Raw genomic sequence first — 23,675 nt, 5'->3', positions numbered from 1 at the left:
ATGGTTTGAATACATCAGTTCACCTTTTACGTTCAAATGTATGAAATTTCTTATTCATCTAATAACTAACCTGGAAGACCATATTTATATTATTTCATGCAGTGCACTCTGTCGGTTGCTTTCAGTTATAATGAAACTCTTCTTCTTCTCTTACATTTGGTCTCCTTCTGTTACCGGCATTCAATACCCTCATGACTTCAACACTGCAGTTATTGAAACGTAATATTTATTTCGTCTGTTAATATTTATTTTTCCCCAAAGAACTAGAAAGCGTTTACTTAAGGCGATCGTGTATACACCGGTACCACAACTCATTTCGCCGGCCTGTGTGGCCGAGCGGTTCTAGGCGCTTCAGTCTGGAACCGCGCGACCGCAACGGTCGCAGGTTCGAATCCTGCCTCGGGCATGGATGTGTGTGACGTCCTTAGGTTAGATAGGTTTAAGTAGTTCTAAGTTCTAGGGGACTGATGGCCTCAAAATTTAAGTCCCATAGTGCTCAGAGCCATTTGAACCACTTGAACAACTCATTTCCATAATCCACAAACATTTATTCTCAATTTGAGATCTGAATCTTGTGCCATTTCTCCATGTTTCAAATCCTCTCTCCTTTACTGGTAGCTAAAACTGATCTCAGTGATGTCGTAGCCGTAGCCTAGTCTCTTAGTAGCTTCACACTCATATACAGGGTTTCCGGAAATTCTCTTTACAGACTTCTAGTACTTGTAGAGTGGAGTGAACACCTACAGATTACACTGAAACTCATGTACGGAAACGTACAGTCTCCGTTCTAGAAGAAGTTTAGCTCATCCACTTCTGCCTGAGGGACTGAATTAGGTGTAACGCAGCGCATTTTTTAGATAATAATTCGGAAGCAAACATAACGAAACGTCCATTTATCACTTAAGTGCATTGTTTGTATTAACACATAAAAAGTACATGTTTACATTATTCCGAAACAAAGAAGAACCCCGCATTCTTTACGTACTGATGCGTTACAACAGTGGCTCGAAGTGGCAACCACCAATGTTTTTAAAGACATTGTTCTTACGAAGAACGTTGTGGTACACTCTCTCCATCCCACCTCGTACTTTTCAGTTTCTAGTGCAACGGCGAGAACTCGTCCCAACAGATTTTCCTCTGTCCCTGCAGGACTCCCGTGAATTAAAGTTTGCGTACTACTCCACAAGAAGTAGCATAGGCGTTAAATCCAGAGACCCAAAAGAATTGCTACCTAATAATTCTACTGCGTCAATTCTGCAAGAAGAAATCGATGAGTTAAACCTGTCAACTGAAACAGTCGTAGAACGGAAACAGTACGCTTGCGGATATGGGCTCCTGTTCAAAATACACACATAAAAAAAAAAAATTTCAGTACCCCGGTTCCCAGATCTCTAGAAGACCGCCGTTGACTGAGGATATTGTATCACAGACACAGTCCCTATTCATAGATGACACTAAAGCGGCGCAAAGATGTAAACAACCACGCATAAGCAGCGCCTATTAGACGGAGGGGCTCCGACTGCCGATCAGTTCCAGTCATCCCACCAGGTAGGAGGTGCACGGCTCGTGTTGTCTATAGTTCAACCATGTTTAGACGGTCAAAACCGCAGTTCGATTGCGTCCGCATTGTTACTTTGTGCCAGGAAGGCCTCTCAAACAAGGAAAGTGCCCAGGTGTCTCGGAGTGAACCAAAGCGATGTTGTTCGGACATGGAGAAGATACAGAGAGACAGGAACTGTAGATGACATGCCTCGCCCAGGCCACCTCTGCAGTGGATGACCGCTACCTACGGATTATGGCTCAGAGGAACCCTGACAGCAACGCCACCATCTTCAATAATGCTTTTCGTGCAGCCACAGAACGTCGTGTTATGACTGAAACTGGGCGCAATAGGCTGCATCATGCGCAACTTCACTCCCCCCGTCCATCGCGAGGTCCATCTTTGCAACCACGACACCACGCAGCGCGGTAGAGATGGGTTCAACAACATACCGAATGGGCCGCTCAGGATTGGCATCACGTTCGCTTCACCGATGAGTGTCGCATATGCCTTCAACCAGACAATCGTCGCAGACGTGTTTGGACGCAACCTGTGAGGCTGAACGCGTTAGACTCACTGTCCAGTGAGTGCAGCAAGGTGGAGGTTCCCTGCTGTTTAGGTGTTGCATTATGTGGGACCAACTTACGCCGCTGGCGCCGTAACGGAAGATACGTGAATGTCATTCTCCGACCAGCAGTGCAACAATATCGCCTGCATATTGGCGAGGCATTCGTCTTCATGGACGACAATTCGCGCACCAATCTTGCAGAACTTGTGAATCCCTTCCTTCAGAATAACGAAATCACTCGCCTAGAGTGGCCAGCATTTTCTCCAGACATGAGCCCTGTCGAACATGCTAGTATAGTTTGAAAAAGCTGTTTATTGACGACGTGACTCACCAACCAATCTGAGGGATCTACGTCGAATGGCCGTTGAGCAGTGGGACAATCTGAACCAACAGTGCCTTGATGAATTTCTGGATAGTATGCCACAACGAATACAGACACGCATCAATGCAAGAGGACGTGCTACTGGGTATTGAAGGTGCTGGTGTTTTCAGCAATCTGGACTACCACCTCTGAAGGTCTTGCTGTATGGTGGTGCAACATGCAATGTGTGGTTTTCATGAGCAATATAAAGAGCGCAAATGATGTTTAAGTCGATCTCTATTCAAATTTTCTGTACAAGTTCCGCAACTCTTGGAACCGAGGTGATGCAAAACTTTTTTTTGATGTGCGTATGGTGTAATCATTCCCCTCTACAAGTCCTAGAAATTTGGAGTTTCGGAACGCTCTGTAGATTGCGTCAGATTACTTAAATTATTTTTATGATCGACGTCCTTACGTTAGGTGCCTCTGAACGTTACATATACATGGATTTGTAAGCGTTTTCAAACTAGTAAACTGTGTTCTCTTTTACGTTGAATGATGTTCATAAACCAATCTATGATTAGTGTACAGAATTCTGAATCTATGTGTATTGTTATCTTGGATTAAGCTGTATAGATTTCCGAATTAACTTTGCTCTCAGTTGTCATGGAGACACATTATACGCATTTCATTCGAACAAAGGGCCGTGGCCGCTGTATCTGTTGTTTTATTACATACGTGCTTCATCTTTGTAGTATCGGCGTAAGAATATGCATCCTAACTCTATATTAGTTTACAGAATTTGTTTTCAGTTCTGGAGGAGTGGATCCGCATATTCTGTCTCTATGGAAACTTTAGACAATTCTGACAGTTAAACAGACAGTATAGAAAAATGGAAAGTACAACACAAGACAGTTTCATTGCCATAGTTTATTATTAATATTGTATAATATATACATTATTCACAAAGGAACGTTGTTCAGGATGACATTTCAGCCCAGCAGAGCAGCCTTAGCGTGGAGGTGGGCAGCAGCGGCGAGAGCGCCAGGGGCGGCGTAGGCAGCGGGGGCGGCGTAGGCAGCGGGAGCGGCGTAAGCCACGGGAGCGTGAGCGGCGTACGCTACAGCAGGGGCGGCGTAAGCGTGGGCGGCGTAGGCGTGGGCGGCGTGGGTGGCCAGGGCGGCGGCGCCGTTGACGACGGCGTCACGGGCCTGAGTCTGAGCGACGGCGGTCAGGTGGGCGGCCTTCGTGACGGCGACGTCAGGGGTGTCAGCCAGGTAGCCGTCGGAGCGCACGGCGACGGGGGCGGGGCCGTAGGCGGCGTAGCCGGCGTGCACGGGGGCGGCCACCACCGCGGGGGCGGCGTAGGCCGCGGGGGCGACGACTGCGGCGGGGGCGGCGCCCAGGTAGCCGGGCTTAGCCACGGCGACGGCCAGGATGGCACTCAGAACGATCTGAAATTGGTAAAAGTATCGTTAGGCAGTGCTTTACTACTCAGTTAATTCCCTAAATCAGAAGTCCTCCATACGGAGGTACCCAGGTCGTTGATGCAGTGAGCTGTAGCTGTAGCTGTACCTACCAGGGTGTTCATGGCTGAGGGAGTTGTTGCTGCTGCTACTGCTGCTGCCGAAATGTGCGTCTGCTGTGTTGGGCACGGTTTTTATACACGGCCGGACCAGCGCGCGTCACCTGACGTGAAAGTAGCGCTCCTCACGCCGTGGCCTTGCGTGAGGTCCCGTGCTGGGCGTTGTCTCGTGCCCGGCGGATTTGTTCCGCACGCTGCATTGACCTAGAGGTTCTCCTGAACGGACGAGGTCTCAATACACCCTATGTCCTACGTATCTCTGCTGACGTTCTGATCCAAGTATTTGCTAGACTTATACGGCAGGATGGCGGTGTAGAGGACGACGTGTGGTGGTGATGTGTGGTCTGGCATTCAATGTTTCAAAGTAAAGAACCTCTTAATATTTAAGTATATATGAAAGAATGCAGTCCACCTCCGTAGCGTAGCTGTAGGGTTACCGCCTACCACGCAAGCGGCCCGGGTTCGACTACCGGCAGGGCACTGGATGTTGTGTGTCCTTCATCATCATTTTCATGATTCATCCCCATTACGGCAATAGCAAACCACCTCGACTGGGACCTTGCCTAGTACGGCAGTGCAGGTCTCCCGCATTGTCCCCTACACTCTGTCAAGGAGTATGTGACATCATCATCTTCATCATTATCATCATCATCGTCATCCTGAAAGAAAACGGTCAGTATGCAACATCTAGTTGTGCTCCAGCAATGAAATCGAAATTATGTCGATGAGAAAATCTTACCAACAAAATAATAAGTTATGCAAAATAGAGCATTCACTAATGATGACGTACTTCGTAAGCCTTGTCGTGTAGCTTAATCTAATATTTGGTATCGTTTCGGATTTCATCCATAAGTAAGTAAGAAATTCCGCTTGCAGTGTCCCCTATGTAGCCTGTAATAACACAATTGTTACCTGAACTGAATCAAATGATGGGAACAGCATCCGATTGCAAAGAATGGTGAAAGTTTCAGTGAAAGTAACGATATTTTACCTATTAGCTGTTACATAATATTTTCACTTTGTGTGTCTAAACATATCACCCGCTTTCTACAACATATAACGAAAGTAATTTCATATTAAAATCTCACTGGCCGTCAGTTTTACGGAAACTCACATCAAAAAATTTGGTTTACGTAGGGAAGTTAAGCAAGGGTACGACTGCAGCTGGACCTGCAGCACTCTGCGATATTAGGTTTTGCAGAAACCCAACTCACACAAGCCGATAAACAAGAATCTCAGGTTGAATACCACCGTGATACACTCCAGGCGTCTTGTGACCTGTACACCCTGACCACCTGATGCAGGAGCCGGTGAAACCACAGAGAACCTTGCTCGCTAACTGGCGGGAGGATATACAGCATACACGGCAGTGTGAGCATAATCACCGCCAGCGCAAATTGCACGCGCCCTGAGGAACAACGCTGCAAACAGGCTGGCGCATTTGTAATTTTCTTAACAATTTCGTATTATGTCGCGGCAGTACAGCCAGACGGATTTTGATAAAATGCAACATAGTTTATTGGGTTCTGTCGAGACAGAAACATATGAAGCTGTTTTCATTTTTAATGGAATTCCACTGATATGAATTTTGTATACGTAGAAATAGATGACAAATAACGTTGCTGGATATATGTGTAATGAGGTTTAAAGCTTTCCCGGCGTACTGATTGTTCCATAAAAACACGGGAGAACTGCCGGATATCTGTAACGTCCTGCCACGATATTTCGGTGCAGAGTCTTCTGACCATCTTCAGGTGAATGCCAGTGTAGAAGCACTAGCGAGTACGCGCTGAGCTCCGCTATTTTAAGCCATACTGAGGTGACTGAACGTATCGCAATATCGATAAGGATGCCACGAGCCGAGTGGAGCGAAAAACAGCGGAACATTTATCAAATAGTTCTCTACCGAAGGAGGTCATCAAGAGACTGAAAGCAAACAGTTCAGTTCTACCTAGGCTATATGTACTGCCTAAGATCCACAATGAAATTGTGCCTTTACGTCCAGTTGTGAGTAACACTGGGCCAGCAAAATCCTTGGCATCTCTGCTCAAACCAATGATAGGCAAGTGTGCACATCACATAAAGAATTCTGGTGATTTTATCAGCCGACTTCAGTCACTACAACTGCCAAGTAACGACTTATTGGTCAGTCTTGATGTGGTTTCACTTTTCACAAAGGTGCCTCCGGTGGACTCACTGCAAAAAATGGTTCAAATGGCTCTGAGCACTATGGGACTTAACGTCTGAGGTCATCAGTCCCCTAGAACTTAAAACTACTTAAACCTAACTAACCTAAGGACATCACACACATCCATGCCCGAGGCAGGACTCGAACCTGCGACCGTAGCGGTAGCGCGGGAACTCACTACACCTCATTGGCAATATGTTTGGTGAAGACATTACAGCGTTGTTTGAGCACACTCTCTCCTCTACGTATTTTATATTTAACAATGAATTTTACGAAAAATCTGACGGTGTCGCCATGGGGAGTCCTTGGTCTCCCCTGGTGGCCAATCTTTTTTACGGAAGATTTTGAGGAGAGAGCTCTCGACTCTGCCACTTTTAGACCGACACTATTTTGGCGATACGTTGACGACACTTTTATAGTGTGGCCTCATGGTCTGGAGCGTCTCCAAGAATTTTTACGTCACATGAACTGCATACATGAAAACATAAGGTTTACAATGGAGATAGAGAAAGATGGTTGTCTGCCATTTTTAGACGTCTTGGTGCGACGGAAGAGTGATGGCACACTTGGTCACTTGGTGTACAGAAAGCCCACTCATACAGACCTGTATCTACAAGCTACTAGTTGCCACCATCCAGTACAAACAATGGGCGTTCTCAAAACCTTGATTCACCGTGCCCATACCATCTCTGACGCCGACAGTCTTCAAGCGGAACTCGAACACCTGCAAAAAAGTATTTCTGAAGAATGGCTTTTCACCTAGGGTAGTGAACAGAGTGATGAAGACCTACAAACGACGGAACAAGGAAGAGGAAGAGGCCTTCTGGTCGACTGCTTATCTACCATTTATTGGGAATATTTCTTCACAGATAGGCAGAATATTGAGAAAGTATCAAGTGAGAGTCATCTTTCGCCCTCGTTCCAAAATTTCATCACTGGTGGGATCCGTGAAAGACTTCCTGAGCCTGCGTAAATCAGGTGTTTACAAAATTCCATATGAATGTGGCGAATCATATATAGGTCAAACCGTACCAACTGTGGAGGAACGCATTGTGGAACACCAACGGCATACTCGCCTTCTCCAACCCACCAAATACGCAATCGCCAAACATTGTATTTCCACAGACCATTCCATGAATTACAACGACACAAAAATTTTGGCCCATACATCAAAGTTTTGGAGCTCGATTATCAATAAATCTGTGGAAATAAGATTGTCTGACAAAGAGATTCTCATCAATCAAGATAGCGGTATCAGCTAAACTATGCTTGGAATCCTGTTATAGAGAAACTTCGTAGTCGACGTAGTTATCTGCATAAAGATGAAAATCGACCGGATATCGATACGCCAAGCTTTCACCGTGGAGGGCGCGAGGCGCAGCGCACGGAGCTGTTATGAACGCGCACGCTGAGTAGCGCATGCGCAATGTCACCTCAGATGGCTTTAAATAGCGGAGCTCAGCGCGTACTCGCTTCCGCCGTCCTTCCTATGTCACCATCCATAACACAGATTCCTACACCTTTTTCCCCTCCGCCGGTGTGCCCCAAGGCTCCGTCCTCTTCCCCCTTCTGTACCTTTTGTACACGGCGGACATATCGCCGCCGCCACCCCCCATCCCCCTTCTCCAGTTTGCCGATGACACCGCCTTCCTTGCCCTTGCCCCCACCCTGCAGCGCTCCCAACACCTTCTCCAATCCCATCTTGACCGGTTCACCGCTTGGTGCAACCAGTGGTTGCTCAAGGTCAATCCCTCCAAAACCCAGGCGATCATTGTAGGCAAAACCACCCCTTCCTTCCGCCTCCTTGATTTCGATCTCACCATCTATGGCCGTCCTATCGCCCTCACCCCCACCGTTAAGTACCTTGGCGTCACCCTCGACCATCGCCTCTCCTGGACTCTCCATCTCCGGACAATCCAAGCCTAGACACGCTCCCGACTAAGTCTCCTCAAGCTCCTCCCCGGCCGTACATGGGGTCTGGACCCGTCCACCATCCTTCACACCTATAAATCCCTCATCCGCCCTATCGTTTGTTATGCCCATCCGGCTTGGATCTCTGCTCTCCCTACCTTTTATAAATCCCTCCAAATCCTTGAACGCCATGCTTTCCGCCTCGCCTATCGCATCCGTCTCCCCTCCCCCACTCGGATCCTGTACGATCTCATCCCCTTCCCCCAACTCCTCCTTTTCCTTGAAAGGATATGGATCCTGTACACCTCCCGTAAACTCGTTCCTCCTCACCCGCTAGTCTCCCCGATCCTCTCCCACCCCTGCCCGCTGCCGCGCCTGTATTCCCACGTCCCACCTGGTCTTCATCTCTCCACCCTGCTTACCCTCTCCCAAGGTGGCTTCCACCAGCTCCCCCTCCCTGATGATATCCTCCTCCCCTCCATCTACCCCTCCTATCAACTTTGACCCTGCCCCACCCCCCACTTCCGGTGTCCTTTCCTTTAGGCACCCTCCCTCCCTTCTCTTCCCTTCCCTTCTCTTTCCATTTCCTCCGTCCCCTCCCTCCAACCCTCTTCCCCCAGGCTTCCCCTCCCCCCTCCTCCCTCCCCCTATCTCCTCTCGCCGTGGCATCTCTGCTCTCCCCTCTCGCTCTCCCACTCCCCTTCCTCCTCCTCCTCTCTTGGCAGGTCCCCGGACTCGCACACGCACAGTGAACATTCGCGCGCCGGAGGTCATCGCCATTAGTGTCTCGTGTGTGTGCCTTCGTTTGTGTTTAGTGTTTGTAAGCCGTCACGCCGCCACTCTTCACGTGTACCGTTGCCATCATCCATGTTATGTGCGCCGTGTCAACTAGTGTCAGTTATGTTTTCTCGTCCAGCGTGAACGGCTCCATGTTTTTTGTTTTTTAGTGTCTACATTGTTTTGCCCGCCGTTTTGATTGTACTCTCTGTGCCCCCTCTATGTATTACTTATTGTAAACCTCAAGGCTGAAGAGCAGCGTACTCAGCTGCTGACAGCCCACCTTGTGTAAGGTGATAAAAATCACAATAAAGAAAGAAAAGACTCTGCGCCGAAATATAGTGGCAGGACGTTACTGATATCCGGCAGTTCTCTCGTGTTTTTATCGAACTATATGTGCAATATTTAATTATAATCGTAAGAGTACTAGGCTCTCAAAAAGAACGATCTTAGCCAAATGAAATCATCTGCAAAGGTCCTGAAAGGAGCAGAGCAGAGAAATTGAAATTCAGTTCCTTCGAAGCAGATCCAGGGCTGAGGTACTGTGAACTACCTATTATCTATGTCACAATCACTTTCACAAGACATGGTAGTAAACGGTTTCGGCATGTATTGGCTATCTTCTGATACTATTCCTCATGGATGGCAATGGCTGAACAAAACGTTCATTTCATACATAGAAAAAACAGCATGCGAGACGTTGTTGTACTACGGCTATATGCGAAGATATTTTTCTGCACTGTCTGGTCATATGTACCACTTGCCTGCACCTATGGCTTAGGGGTAACGTCTTTCACTAGTAAACAAAACAGCTTGGTTCCTGAGTTCGAATGGAGCAATTGTATAAATTTTGGATAACAGTCATCAGCAATATCGGCCGAAATCTTCCAGCCAGTGGCCTTATCAAGAGGGAGTTGAAGCGGACAGAGGTTCAGGGCACCCTGTTGCACCTGGAACAGGAAACTAACCCTGAAAAGCCGAAGATTCAGCAATGATCAGCGGCATGAGGATGCAGAAGGCATTGGAAACCACCGCATTAAATACACATAATGTGTACCCACAGGAATTGTGGCTTGTAACTGATAAAGTGTCATGATGATTTCTCCGTCGGTAAAAGATTCCGGACGAGACCCCCATTCACATCTCCGAGAAGGGACTGCCAAGGGGGAGGTGACCATGACAATAAGACTGTATAATCAACGGGTCGTGGAATATCAGAAGCCTGAACGTGCTAGTGAAGCTAGAAAATCTGAAAAGGGAAATGCTAAGGCTCAGTCTAAATATATTAGAGGTCAGTAAAATAAAATGGAAAGAAGACAAATTTTTCTTGTCAGACGAGTATTGGTTATTGCCAAAAGCAGCAGAACATTGTATAACGGCAGTAGAATTTGTGGTGAGTTGTAAGGTGGGCAGAGAGTGACTTACTGGGATCAGTTCAGTCACAAAGTTTGCCTTATCTGAATCGACATCAAACCAACACCGACGTCGCAAGTAGAAGATGGAGACACAGATAAAATATATGACGATATTGGACAGGAAATTCAGTACGTGAAGGCAGATGCAAATGTATCAGGCATAGGGAATTGGAATGCTGTTGTAGGGGAAGGAGTAGAAGGAAGGTTTACGAGAGACTATGGGCTAGGTAGAAGGAATGAGAAAGGATGAACACTAATTTCGTTCTGCAATGAATTTCAGCTAGTAGTAGCGAATACTCTGTTCAAGAACCACAAAAGGAGGAGGGTATTTATGGGATAGACTGGGAGATACAGGATGATTACAGTCAGATTACAACAAGGTCGGGCAGAGCTTCCGAAATACTCAGGAAAGACATAGACTCAGATGACAACGCAGTAACGTTGAAGAGTGGGCTGAAGTATATCCGGCTAGTCAGGAAGAGATGGTGGTTAGGTGGAAACAGTGCATTGAAGGCCTCTGTGAAGAGGAGGACTTGTCTAGTGACGTAACAGCGGAAGAAATAGGGATCGATTGGGAAGAGTCAGGATATCTGGTATTACAATAAGAGTTTAAAAGTGCTTTGGACGACTTAAATAAAATTGGACAGGAGAAATAAATAAAATTCCTTGGAATTTCTAAGATCATTGCAAAAAGTAGCAACAAAGCGGCTGTTCATGTTGGTATGTAGAATTTATGGAACTGGTTATATACCATAGTACCTCCGAAGATATCAAGAGCCGACAAGAGTTAGAATTAATGCACAGTCAGCTTAACAGCTCATGCAACCAAGTTGCTGTAAAATAGAGAGGAATCGAAAAGAAAATGAGGATGTGTTAGATGATGATCAGTTTCGCTCTCGGAAAGCTAAAGACACTAGTGCTCGGATTGAAAAGTGTGTAATCCAGGGAAGGTAGTCTTTCGCCCCTAATGTTCGATAAATAAAAACAGGGTGAGATTTATTGAACATTATGAAAAAAATGTAAATTAACTACAAACTACGGCGTTTACACGTTTTATTCAACACATAAACTTCACTACAGATATTTCGATTTAGCTTCGATATGCCTGCCACAATTAGCAAGGCTGTGGCGCAGACTAATAGCGAAATTCTGCATGAGCCGCTGAAGCGTCGGAGTATCGATGCTGTCGAAGACCTCCTGAATGGCTTTTTACAGCTCGGGAATGGTTTTGGGGTTTTTGCTGAACATCTTGCCTTTAACACAGCCCCACAAAACTGTGTCGCTTGCTATCAGATCAGGAGAATACGGTGGCCAATCGAAGCCCATGCCAGTGGCCTCTGGGTACCCCAGAGCCAGAATGTGGCACCCAAAGTGATCCTACAGAACATAAAACATTCTCCTGCTCCGATGGTTCGAGCTCCTTCTTGCAAGAACCATTTCTTGTGGAAATCAGGATCACTTTGGGTAATGTGGATGAAATAATCTTCCAAAACCTTCACGTGCCGTTCCGTAGTCACCGTGGCATCAAGGAATATCGCACCGATTATACCGTGACTGGACATTGCACACCACACAGTCACCCGATGAGGGCGAAGAGACTTCTCGATCGTCATATGCGGATTCTCAGTTCCCCAAATGCGCCAATTTTGCTTGTTAACTGACCCATCCAAATGAATGTGAGCTTCGTCGCTAAACCAAACATGCATGCGCTTACTGATTCCCAACATGCCCAGCGGACAACCCTGCAGTTTGAACGTCCTAACGCAAACCGTTCAGAAGTTTTATTTCACAAAAACATAGAGATATTAGTAGTCGTTTGCAGATTGTCTGCGGAGACCTATCACGGTGAGTTGTTGGGCGAGGTGTGTGTTATCCTCGCAACAATGTCGCGCACACCTATGCGATTTCCTGCGTTCCGGCTGGCCAAACACAACTGTGACACCTCCAATGTTGGAACGTGCGGACACTCTCATTCGAGGTGATCGATGGATCAGGATATAACACCTCCCTGCTCAGCTGTTGAAGATTGTTGGTAGTAGCCACACATTCGTCCACCTGTTGGGGTACTCAAAGGTTTGTGCCCACTGGGTTCCTTCCTGCCTAACAAAGACCATTAAGAGCAACGAAGGACCATCTGTGCGGAATTTCTTGCACGTTACGAAGCTGATCGTGACAGGTTTTGTCTAAGTCGACACAGGCGATAAAAAATCGGTTCAGCACTTCGAATGGGAAACAAAATGGCAACCATGGTGTGGCGCCTCACAACCTCTCCTCCGAAGTGGGATATAAAATCCGTACCCAGAGCCGGTAGTCATGGCGACGACACTCTGGGACTCTTGTAACGCCGGAAATGCATATCCTCCTATTTCCATGTATTGTATTATAATTTTTTTCCCTTGTATTGTTACCTCAAGATATGACCTTTCTGTGTCTTTATATATTGTAATTGTTTTACTATTTGAAGGGCTCGGGGAGATATAGTCATAAGCCACAACTTTCACGAAATTGAGTTTTTCATGTTGCGGCATTCGTAACAATGTCTTCTTCACAATGTGTTTAAAAAGTTCCATGTTACTGCAACAGATGGCAGGCTATGATGGAGTGCAGTTCTATGCTGTGCCATCTGGTGGTAGTTTCAGAAGATACATAGTCACAAGCCACGACAAAATGGCAGGTGGGTCAGGAACGTCTGAAGTGTCTTCGGGTCTTCAACGCATATTTGACACAGACAGTAGTGGAAGTGAAGAGCTTGACCCTTTGGATCTTGACAGTGATGAATCTTGGCGACCATCGAACAGCAGTTTCAGCTCAGATAATGTTTCGGTAAGTATATAAAATGGTTTATTTCTGGTGATTAATATCCTGTGGCTTGTGACTTTGTTTCTCTCAACATTGCCAACGCATTTGACAGCCATCCTGTGTGTTAATGATGAAACTTGATGGGCACATTTATATTACTGCTTAATGGTGCAATAATGTAGTTTCAAAGGTAAAAGATGTGTAAAAAGTATTTTCTCATTAATGTGATTTTAGCGAAATTTAATGTTTTGTGTGGCTTATGACTATATCTCACGCAAATTCTTAGACTATTTTGCTCTTCATATTATAGCTTGAAATAAGTAGAATAAATGAAGAATCACCCGAAAAAGCAAAGCCTTCACGGAAAAGAAAGCGAAATACTGATCAGTGGAAGAAAAATAAAGCAAAACGTCGACGAAATGCTGGTCAGCAGTATAAGTCTTTAAAAACCCACAGGACTGTTCAGGCTGCTACTATAGGAAGTCCCTGTACTTGTTTAAATAAATGCTTGACAAAACTGCTTGGAGAGGAAGAAAACATTTTTCATTCATTTTAGGACACAGGAGACTTTAATGCCCAGAATACTTACCTGATGAGCTGTATGAAAATGGAACCGAAAAAGTGGAGGTTTGTTCACTATTTAAATAAAAGTCGTTTAATATTTTGTGTATTTATTTCATTTTGTTATATTTGTCATAATTTCTTTCAAAGCTATCCAAAAAATACTTCCAAGAAAATATCATCCAGGGATGTTACATTTTCTTATAATGTGAGGGTATGTGGAATAGAAGTCATGATCTGCAAGGAAGCTTTCGTAAGGTTTCATGGCTTACAGATACATGCACGAAGAGTGAGGAATTTGCAACATCAAATGAAGCAGGGATTTGCAGTGACAAAAGAAGATGGAAGAGGTTTGTATGTTACTCTGTGCTATAAGTTAGGGATGTACTCAAACTGAGTACTATACAAATATTTCTATTAGGAAGAGGATATAAGCTCATCTTTTTTTTCTTTCAGGAAAACATGGAAACCACCCACATAAATTTCAAGACGAAGCTGTACAAAGTGTTAGAGAGTTTCTCAACGCCATACCAAAATATAAATAACTCAGAATTATGTGCAGAAGTCACAGAAAAGAAACAACAATATGATCTGCATCTCAAAAAGGATGACAGAGGACAAAATATGATTGCGTCTTTAACTGCTCTGGCTAAAGAAAATTCGAAAGAGCATCATATGATAGCAGTGGATATGCAGCAAACGTTCCCCACACCTAAGCTAATAGTTGCTCCAGCATTTTACAAGAGGAAAATACAGACATACAACTATGGTATCCATGACTGTGGATCAAATAAGGCTTATATGTTTCTGTGGAGCGAGAAAGATGGAGGACGGGGTTCAGATGATGTTGGGAGCTGCTTATTGAAGTAATTGGAGATAACTAATCCTCAGACAAAACATCTCCACATAATCACAGACAACTGCAAGGGTCAGGGAAAGAATTGGACTATTATTGCTTTGGAAAGGTCCCTTGTTGCTACTAAAAGATTTGATTCTGTCCAGCATTACTTCCCTGTGGTAGGTCACACCATGCTACCTTGCGATCGTGATTTTGGTAGCATTGAACGGTATGCAAGAAACAGACGTCCAATAGTGCACACCCCAGATCAATGGGCAGAAGTAATAAAATCTGCGAGTCCGAAACATTTCATTGTAACTAAAATGAAAAGAGAAGACTTCAGAAGTTTGGAAAGCCTGAAGGCATTGATCTCAAAACGTACAGAATCCACGACTGGAGATCCCCACCGTTTCAGTGAAGCTACTCAATTTAAGTTTGAGTCTGAAGATCCCTTCAAGCTAAGTGTAAAGCACTCTTATTCAGACATAGGAGCTTTCATGTCAGTGGATATTCGTGTCAAAAAGAAAGGAAGGATAGTCGAGCCAAATCCATATCAGCTGCCAATAAAGTACAGAAAGCCACTACCAATTAACCAGAAAAATATTGATGATGTACTGTCTCTTATGCTATACATACCTGCAGCAAATCAAGATTTCTTTCGCTCATGTACTGGAAATAACGTGTACAATGATGAGGTAGAGGAAGTTCCTTGATGTAACTGTATCAATGAAAAAGTAATTTATACATCTCAGATATCTGCTATGTATACATTAATGTGTAAAAATTATATATTCTGCTTGCTATGTAAGAGTAGTAAAAATAAATCCTTACAAATTCATACTTTATGTTTTAAACAATAAGCCACCATTGACTACATCTTAATTAGAATCATTCTAAAATTAATATTTTATGGCATGCAGAGAGTTGACTATTTAACAACATGCTTTGCAAGTATTAAGCAAGTGTTTGCAGTAGAAATAAAGTTTCTATTTTGTATTAAACATTTTCAGACCTCTGAGGAACTTTAAACTCGCTGTATCTCAAAACTACTTCAATGTGGCTTATGACTATATCTCTCCGACCCCTTCATTTGTATATATATATATATTTATGCAATTATGTCGATGTATAATTGTTTTGTTTTGTAAATATTATTTGTATTTTATGCTGGGTCTTGCCTAGGGAAAACTATGCTATCGAACGAATACATCGATAGGTCGTGTGGAGAACGAAAGTGTTTAGAATCTTTGGCAGTGTTAACTCTGTCGAGAGGAGCGCGGACAGAGGGGAGTCTGGTGGGGGTAGTGCGGTTGAGCAGGTGTGTTGTGTGACGCTCCCGCGAGTTGCCGCGCTTTCGGGGTTTAGCAGCATGTAATTGCGCTCGACTTGCTATGATAGTTTCTGACACGGTGTCGCGGACGGGAAGCATTAGCTGGCGCACATCAAGAGCCCGTTTCGCCTGGTGACCGTGTCGAGAAGAAGGCGCGCCAACATCCAGCTTCTGCAACAGCGACGGCCGACAATGAGTGACTGTCGCCACCTCCTCGATTGATGGCTTCAAACCTTCAATCAACCAACGAGGAAGACTGAAAGCACGTAAAGTTTTAGAACTGTATGGCAGACCTCAGCTTTTCAAACTGTTCCATTTTCGTAACTATAATTACAGCAACTTAGCATGAACATTTGTTGCTCATTGTCCCAATTGCATTACCAAGCAGGGTCCCTTCCTTTTCCGGAATGAACCCGAGTGTTGTAGAAATTCAAACGCCAGCATTAAAGTAATATTATTCCATTTCACTGCTTTAATTTCAGAGTTCATTTAAAGTATTGATAACTGGCTACAATATTTAGATTACGCAAGCACAAATTAAGAGTGCGAGTTTTTTTATCATATTTTAGCTTACCTGTGAGTACAGCTCAGCTTGTTACGTACTAAATTTTACTATTGTCGATTGCTCAGAATCATTTAATTCAAGTTCAAAGTTAAATCTCTTATTTCTAAATTGCGTAGATTCAAGTAGCTTTTGAAATGATTGTTGAGGTAGCCCAAGACTAACCGTATTTGACTGAATTTCGTAGTGCTTCAGAAACAAAGTTCACTATTAATTTCAGTCACCAAATTAACTTTCAATTTTCCGGTTTTATTAATTCTTTTGCGAAATTAAGTCAGAGTGTAGCGAAATTTATTACTTCTGACAAACTTTCAATTTCACTCTATATGTGTCAACCTTCAGTTCCCACGCCTCTAGTACTAATTATATGTGTAATAACCTTTCTTTTTCAGTTACTATAGTAATTGTCCATAGGACTGGCGACCGTAATTTCCCCAAATCTCAAATATCTAATTACCGCTAGTTAATTGTTAACATAACGGCCGCACATTTCCTTTCTTTATTAACTTTACCCCTTTTCAAAATTAATTTCCACCAGTTTCATTAGCATTTTTCCTTTCATTTAGATGTAACCCTTTCCTCCCTCCTTACCGACAGATTAACTTCGGTGACGTTTGCTTTTCCCAAATTTCCATTAGGTACACGCGGTTTAATTTTTCACGTCATTAAGGTCAATAAGTGAGGGGGAGGTTACACTCTGATTCGTTTGATGTCCTCTTTCATGGTCCAACTATCAACTCTCAAGTGTACTGCGCCACCCTCAACAAACTGAAGAAACAATTTCAGCGTATTCGCCACCACAAAAATGCAAATGAACTTCTCCTTCCCCATGACAACGCAAGACCTCACACATGTCTGCCCACCCGAGAGGAAGTCAAGAAACTTAATTGGACTCTTCCTTCTAATCCACTCTACAGACCGGACCTCTAGTCGTCCGACTGCCGTCTATTTTGGCCAATGAAGGCTGCATTCCACGGGAAGCAGTACGTGGAGATTACTGATGCGAGATGACGTTGGTTCCGACTTCAACCTGTAGAGTGGTGCCTGTAAGATGGCGTAAGGGTGGTCGCAGTGAAGGGAGAACACGATGAAAACAGCATTTCACAGTCAAAAGAGTGGGTAATAATATGATGTATTGGCATCAAGAATAAAACGAACCGGCTTACAGAAAAAAATGTGTTGCATTATTTACTGAATGCCCCTAGTACAAGTTTTCTCCTTCAGAGATGAACTACTGATTCTAGAATTCTCCCAATGTATCGAAGTCGACCAATCGCCTTCCCCACGACCGACCCGGCGTGCTCGTTCAATTTCATGTCGCTTTGCGACGTTACGCCTAGATACTTAATCGTGTTAAGTGTCATGACAAGCAGTATACCATTAATACCGTATTCTAACAGGACTGTTTTCCTACTATTTAGCGTTAAAGATAATTTACCAACATTTACAGCTGGCTGCCGTTCATCGCACCAAATAAAAAATATTTCCAAGTGATCCTGTATCGTCTTACAGACAGTCAATGACGACACTTTCCCGTACTCCACGGCGTCATCAGTAAACAGTCTCAGTATTATTGTAAGAAATACAGCATCAGCCACGTCGTTATGCATTTTTATTTATGCCAAGACGCATTTCGAACTTTCACCCACCTTCATTTGCCGGGCTACATGGTGGATACTGCGCTGTTTTTGTGCCATATACACGACAAGCAGGATAGAAAGGCACCTGCAGCATACAAACTGAAGTCGATGTTTTAGCGATGGGCTAACTCAATCTTACACATGTACTATGCCAACTGAAGGTGGGTATAAGCTCGAAACGCGTAATGGTATCAATAAAAATAGATAAAAATTAGCTGGCTGCTGTATTTCTTAAAATAATATAAACCGTAGCCACAGAGCTCAACAACCAGTAAAATGGAAAATCTAATGTAAACAGCTGCCCGGGCTCACTTTCCTGAGGCCCACCTGACGATACGTTCGTCTCCGATCAACACTCGTCGTCGAACACAACGTATTGGGTTCTGTTACTTAAAACTCTTCAAACTACTCTCATATCTGAGAAAGTATTCAGCATGCCCAGATCTTTGTAAACAGTCTACACAAATTTGCATATTTTTATCGCGTAACGCAGTAAATTATCTCAATGTTTTTTAAAAGCCGCTAATTGAGACTGTAAAGGAAATGGTTTGAATACATCAGTTCACCTTTTACGTTCAAATGTATGAAATTTCTAATAACTAACCTGGAAGACCATATTTATAATATTTCATGCAGTGCACTCTGTCGGTTGCTTTCGGTTATAATGAAATTCTTCTTCTTGTCTAACATTTGGTCTCCTTCTGTCACCGGCAGTCAATACCCTCATGACTTCAACCCTGCAGTTATTGAATCGTAATATTTATTGCGTCTGTTAATATCTAATTTTCCACAAAGAACTAGAATGCGTTTACTTAAGGCGATCGTGTGTACACGGTACCACAACTCATTTCGCCGGCCTGTGTGGCCGAGTGGTTCTAGGCGCTTCAGTCTGGAACCGCGCGACCGCAACGGTCGCGGGTTCGAATCCTGCCTCGGGCATGGATGTGTGTGATGTCCTTAGGTTAGATAGGTTTCAGTAGTTCTAAGTCCTAGGGGACTGATGGCCTCAAAATTTAAGTCCCATAGTGCTCAGAGCCATTTGAACCACTTGAACAATTCATTTCCATAATCCACAAACATTTATTCTCAATTTTAAATCTGAAGCTTGTGCCATTTCTCCATGTTTCAAATCCTCTCTCCTTTACTGGTAGCTAAAACTGATCTCAGTGATGTCGTAGCCGTAGCCTAGTCTCTTAGTAGCTTCACACTCATATACAGGGATTCCGGAATTTCTCTTTACAGACTTCTAGTACTTGTAGAGTGGAGTGAACACCTACAGATTACTCTGAAACTCATGTACGGAAACGTACAGTCTCCGTTCTAGAAGAAGTTTAACTCATCCACTTCTGCCTGAGGGACTGAATTAGGTGTAACGCAGCGCATTTATTAGATAATAATTCGGAATCAAACATAACAAAATATCCATTTATCACTTAAGTGCATTTGTTTCTATTAACACATAAACAGTACATGTTTACATTATTCCGAAACAAAGAAGAACCCCGCATTCTTTACGTACTGATGCGTTACAACAGTGGCTCGAAGTGGCAACCACCAATGTTTTTAAAGACATTGTTCTTACGAAGAACGTTGTGGTACACTCTCTCCATCCCACCTCGTACTTTTCAGTTTCTAGTGCAACGGCGAGAACTCGTCCCAACAGATATTCCTCTGTCCCTACCGGAGTCCCGTGAATTAAATTTTGCGTACTACTCCATAAGAAGTAGCTTAGGCGTTAAATCCAGAGACCCAAAAGAATTGCTACCTAATAATTGTACTGCGTCAATTCTTCAAGAAGAAGTCGATGAGTTAAACCTGTCAACTGAAACAGCCGAAGAACGGAAACAGTACGTTTGCGGATATGGGCTCCTAATCAAATGACACACATCAAAAAAAATTTTCAGTACCCCGGTTCCCACATCTCTAGAAGACAGCCGTTGACTGAGCATATTGTATCACAGACACAGTCCCTATTCATAGATGTCACTAAAGCGGAACAAAGATGTAAACAACCATGCATAAGCAGCGCCTATTAGACGGAGGGGCTCCGACTGCCGATCAGTTCCAGTCATTCCACCAGGTAGGAGGTGCACGGCTCGTGTTGTCTGTAGTTCAACCATGTTTAGATGGTCAAAACCGCAGTTCGATCGCGTCCGCATTGTTACTTTGTGCCAGGAAGGGCTCTCAAACAAGGGAAGTGCCCAGGTGTCTCGGAGTGAACCAAAGCGATGTTGTTCGGACATGGAGAAGATACAGAGAGACAGGAACTGTAGATGACATGCCTCGCCCAGGCCACCTCTGCAGTGGATGACCGCTACCTACGGATTATGGCTCAGAGGAACCCTGACAGCAACGCCACCATCTTCAATAATGCTTTTCGTGCAGCCACAGAACGTCGTGTTATGACTGAAACTGGGCGCAATAGGCTGCATCATGCGCAACTTCACTTCCCACGTCCATCGCGAGGTCCATCTTTGCAACCACGACACCACGCAGCGCGGTAGAGATGGGTTCAACAACATACCGAATGGACCGCTCAGGATTGGCATCACGTTCGCTTCACCGATGAGCGTCGCACATGCCTTCAACCAGACAATCGTCGCAGACGTGTTTGGACGCAATCTGGTGAGGCTGAACGCGTTAGACGCACTGTCCAGTGAGTGCAGCAAGGTGGAGTTTCCCTGCTGTTTAGGTGTTGCATTATGTGGGACCAACTTACGCCGCTGGCGCCGTAACGGAAGATACGTGAATGCCATTCTCCGACCAGCAGTGCAACAATATCGCCTGCATATTGGCGAGGCATTCGTCTTCATGGACGACAATTCGCGCCCCAATCTTGCACAACTTGTGAATCCCTTCCTTCATAATAACGAAACCGCTCGACTAGATTGGCCACCATGTTCTCCAGACATGAGCCCTATCGAACACGCCTAGTATAGATTGAAAAGGGCTGTTTATGGACGACGTGACTCACCAACCGATCTGAGGGATCTACGTCGAATCGCCGTTGAGCAGTGGGACAATCTGAACCAACAGTGCCTTGATGAATTTCTGGATAGTATGCCACAACGAATACAGACACGCATCAATGCAAGAGGACGTGCTACTGGGTATTGAAGGTGCTGGTGTTTTCAGCAATCTGGACCACCACCTCTGAAGGTCTTGCTGTATGGTGGTGCAACATGCAATGTGTGGTTTTCATGAGCAATATAAAGAGCGCAAATGATGTTTAAGTCGATCTCTATTCAAATTTTCTGTACAAGTTCCGCAACTCTTGGAACCGAGGTGATGCAAAACTTTTTTTTGATGTGCGTATGGTGTAATCATTCCCCTCTACAAGTCCTAGAAATTTGGAGTTTCGGAACGCTCTGTAGATTGCGTCAGATTACTTAAATTATTTTTTATGATCGACGTCTTTACGTTAAGTTCCTCTGAACGTTACATATACATGGATTTGTAAGCGTTTTCAAACTAGTAAACTGTGTTCTCTTTTACGTTGAATGATGTTCATAAACCAATCTATGATTAGTGTACAGAATTCTGAATCTATGTGTATTGTTATCTTGGATTAAGCTGTATAGATTTCCGAATTAACTTTGCTCTCAGTTGTCATGGAGACACATTATACGCATTTCATGCGAACAACGGGCCGCGGCCGCTGTCCCTGTTGTTTTATATCATACGTGCTTCATCTTTGTAGTATCGGCGTAAGAATATGCATCCTAACTCTATATTAGTTTACAGAATTTTTTTCAGTTCTGGAGGAGTGGATCCGCATATTCTGTCTCTATGGAAACTTTAGACAATTCTGACAGTTAAACAGACAGTATAGAAAAATGGAAAGTACAACACAAGACAGTTTCATTGCCATAGTTTATTATTAATATTGTATAATATATACATTATTCACAAAGGAACGTTGTTCAGGATGACATTTCAGCCCAGCAGAGCAGCCTTAGCGTGGAGGTGGGCAGCAGCGGCGAGAGCGGCAGGGGCGGCGTAGGCAGCGGGGGCGGCGTAGGCAGCGTGTGCGGCGTAAGCCACGGGAGCGGGAGCGGCGTACGCTACAGCGGGGGCGGCGTAAGCGTGGGCGGCGTAGGCGTGGGCGGCGTGGGCGGCCAGGGCGGCGGCGCCGTTGACGACGGCGTCACGGGCCTGAGTCTGAGCGACGGCGGTCAGGTGGGCGGCCTTCGTGACGGCGACGTCAGGGGTGTCAGCCAGGTAGCCGTCGGAGCGCACGGCGACGGGGGCGGGGCCGTAGGCGGCGTAGCCGGCGTGCACGGGGGCGGCCACCACCGCGGGGGCGGCGTAGGCCGCGGGGGCGACGACTGCGGCGGGGGCGGCACCCAGGTAGCCGGGCTTAGCCACGGCCACGGCCAGGACGGCGCTCAGGACGATCTGAAATTGGTAAAAGTATCGTTAGGCAGTGCTTTACTACTCAGTTAATTCTCTAAATCAGAAGTCCTCCATACGGAGGTACCCAGTTCGTTGATGCAGTGAGTTATAACGGTCTACACACAGCGGTAGCAGTACGTACCAGGGTGTTCATGGCTGAGGGAGTTGTTGCTGCTGCTACTGCTGCTGCCGAAATGTGCCTCTGCTGTGTTGGACACGGCTTTTATACACGGCCGGACCAGCGCGCGTCACCTGACGTGAAAGTAGCGCTCCTCACGCCGTGGCCTTGCGTGAGGTCCCGTGCTGGGCGTTGTCTCGTGCCCGGCGGATTTGTTCCGCACGCTGCACTGACCTAGAGGTTCTCCTGAACGGACGAGGTCTCAATACACCCTATGTTCTACGTATATCTGCTGACGTTCTGATCCAAGTATTTGCTCGGTTAATACGGCAGGATGGCGGTGTAGAGGACGACGTGTGGTGGTGATGTGTGGTCTGGCATTCAAGGTTTCAATGTGAGAACCTCTTAATATTTAAGTATGTATGAAAGAATGCAGTCCGCCTCCGTAGCGTAGCTGTAGGGTTACCGCCTACCACGCAAGCTTCCCGGGTTCGATTACCGGCAGGGGACTGGATGTTTTGTGTCCTTCATCATCATTTTCATGATTCCTCCCCAGTACGTAGGAGGAAGGCAATAGCAAACCACCTCTGCTAGGACCTTGCCTAGTACGGTGGTGCGGGTCTCCCGCATTGTCCCTCTACGCTCTGTCAAGCAGTATGGGACCTCATCATCATCATCATGAAAGAAAAGGGTCAGTATGCAACATCTAGTTGTCCTCGACCAATGAAAACGAAATTATGTCACTGTGAAATCTTACAAAGAGAATAATAAGTTATGCAAAATAGAGCATTCGCTAATGTTGAGCCGGCCGGAGTGGCAGAGCGGTTCTAGGCGCTTCAGTCTGGAACCGCGCGACCGCTACGGTCGCAGGTTAGAATCCTGCCTCGGGAATGGATGTCTATGATGCCCTTTGTTAGTTAGGTTTAAGTAGTTCTAAGTTCTAGGGGACTGATGACCTCAGATGTTAAGTCCCATAGTGCTCAGAGCCATTTGAGCCATTTTTGAGCTAATGTTGATGTACTTCATAAGCCATGTCGTGTAGCTTCATGTAATATCTGGTATCGTTTCTGATTTCATCCATAAGTCAGTAAGTAATTCCGTTTGCAGTGTCCCCTATGTAGCCTGTAATAACACCATAGCTACCTGA

General features: G+C 45.1%; 1 protein-coding gene across 1 annotated transcript in view; it reads right to left on the bottom strand.

Annotated features, from left to right (window-relative positions):
* LOC126177031 (cuticle protein 16.5-like) overlaps positions 1-22,619 on the bottom strand; it is a 32,691-nt gene extending 10,072 nt beyond the window's left edge. The window contains exon 1 of the mRNA XM_049924263.1: positions 22,553-22,619. Coding sequence (XP_049780220.1) covers positions 22,553-22,564 — 12 coding nt within the window. The 5' untranslated portion in view covers positions 22,565-22,619. The remainder of the gene's footprint in view (positions 1-22,552) is intronic.
* Between the last annotated feature and the right edge of the window lie 1,056 nt (positions 22,620-23,675).

This window comes from Schistocerca cancellata, chromosome 3 (assembly GCF_023864275.1).
Source record: "Schistocerca cancellata isolate TAMUIC-IGC-003103 chromosome 3, iqSchCanc2.1, whole genome shotgun sequence".
Lineage (NCBI taxonomy): Eukaryota > Metazoa > Arthropoda > Insecta > Orthoptera > Acrididae > Schistocerca > Schistocerca cancellata.
Note: the sequence above shows the minus strand (reverse complement) of the source record. Positions and strands in the feature narration are given on the sequence as shown.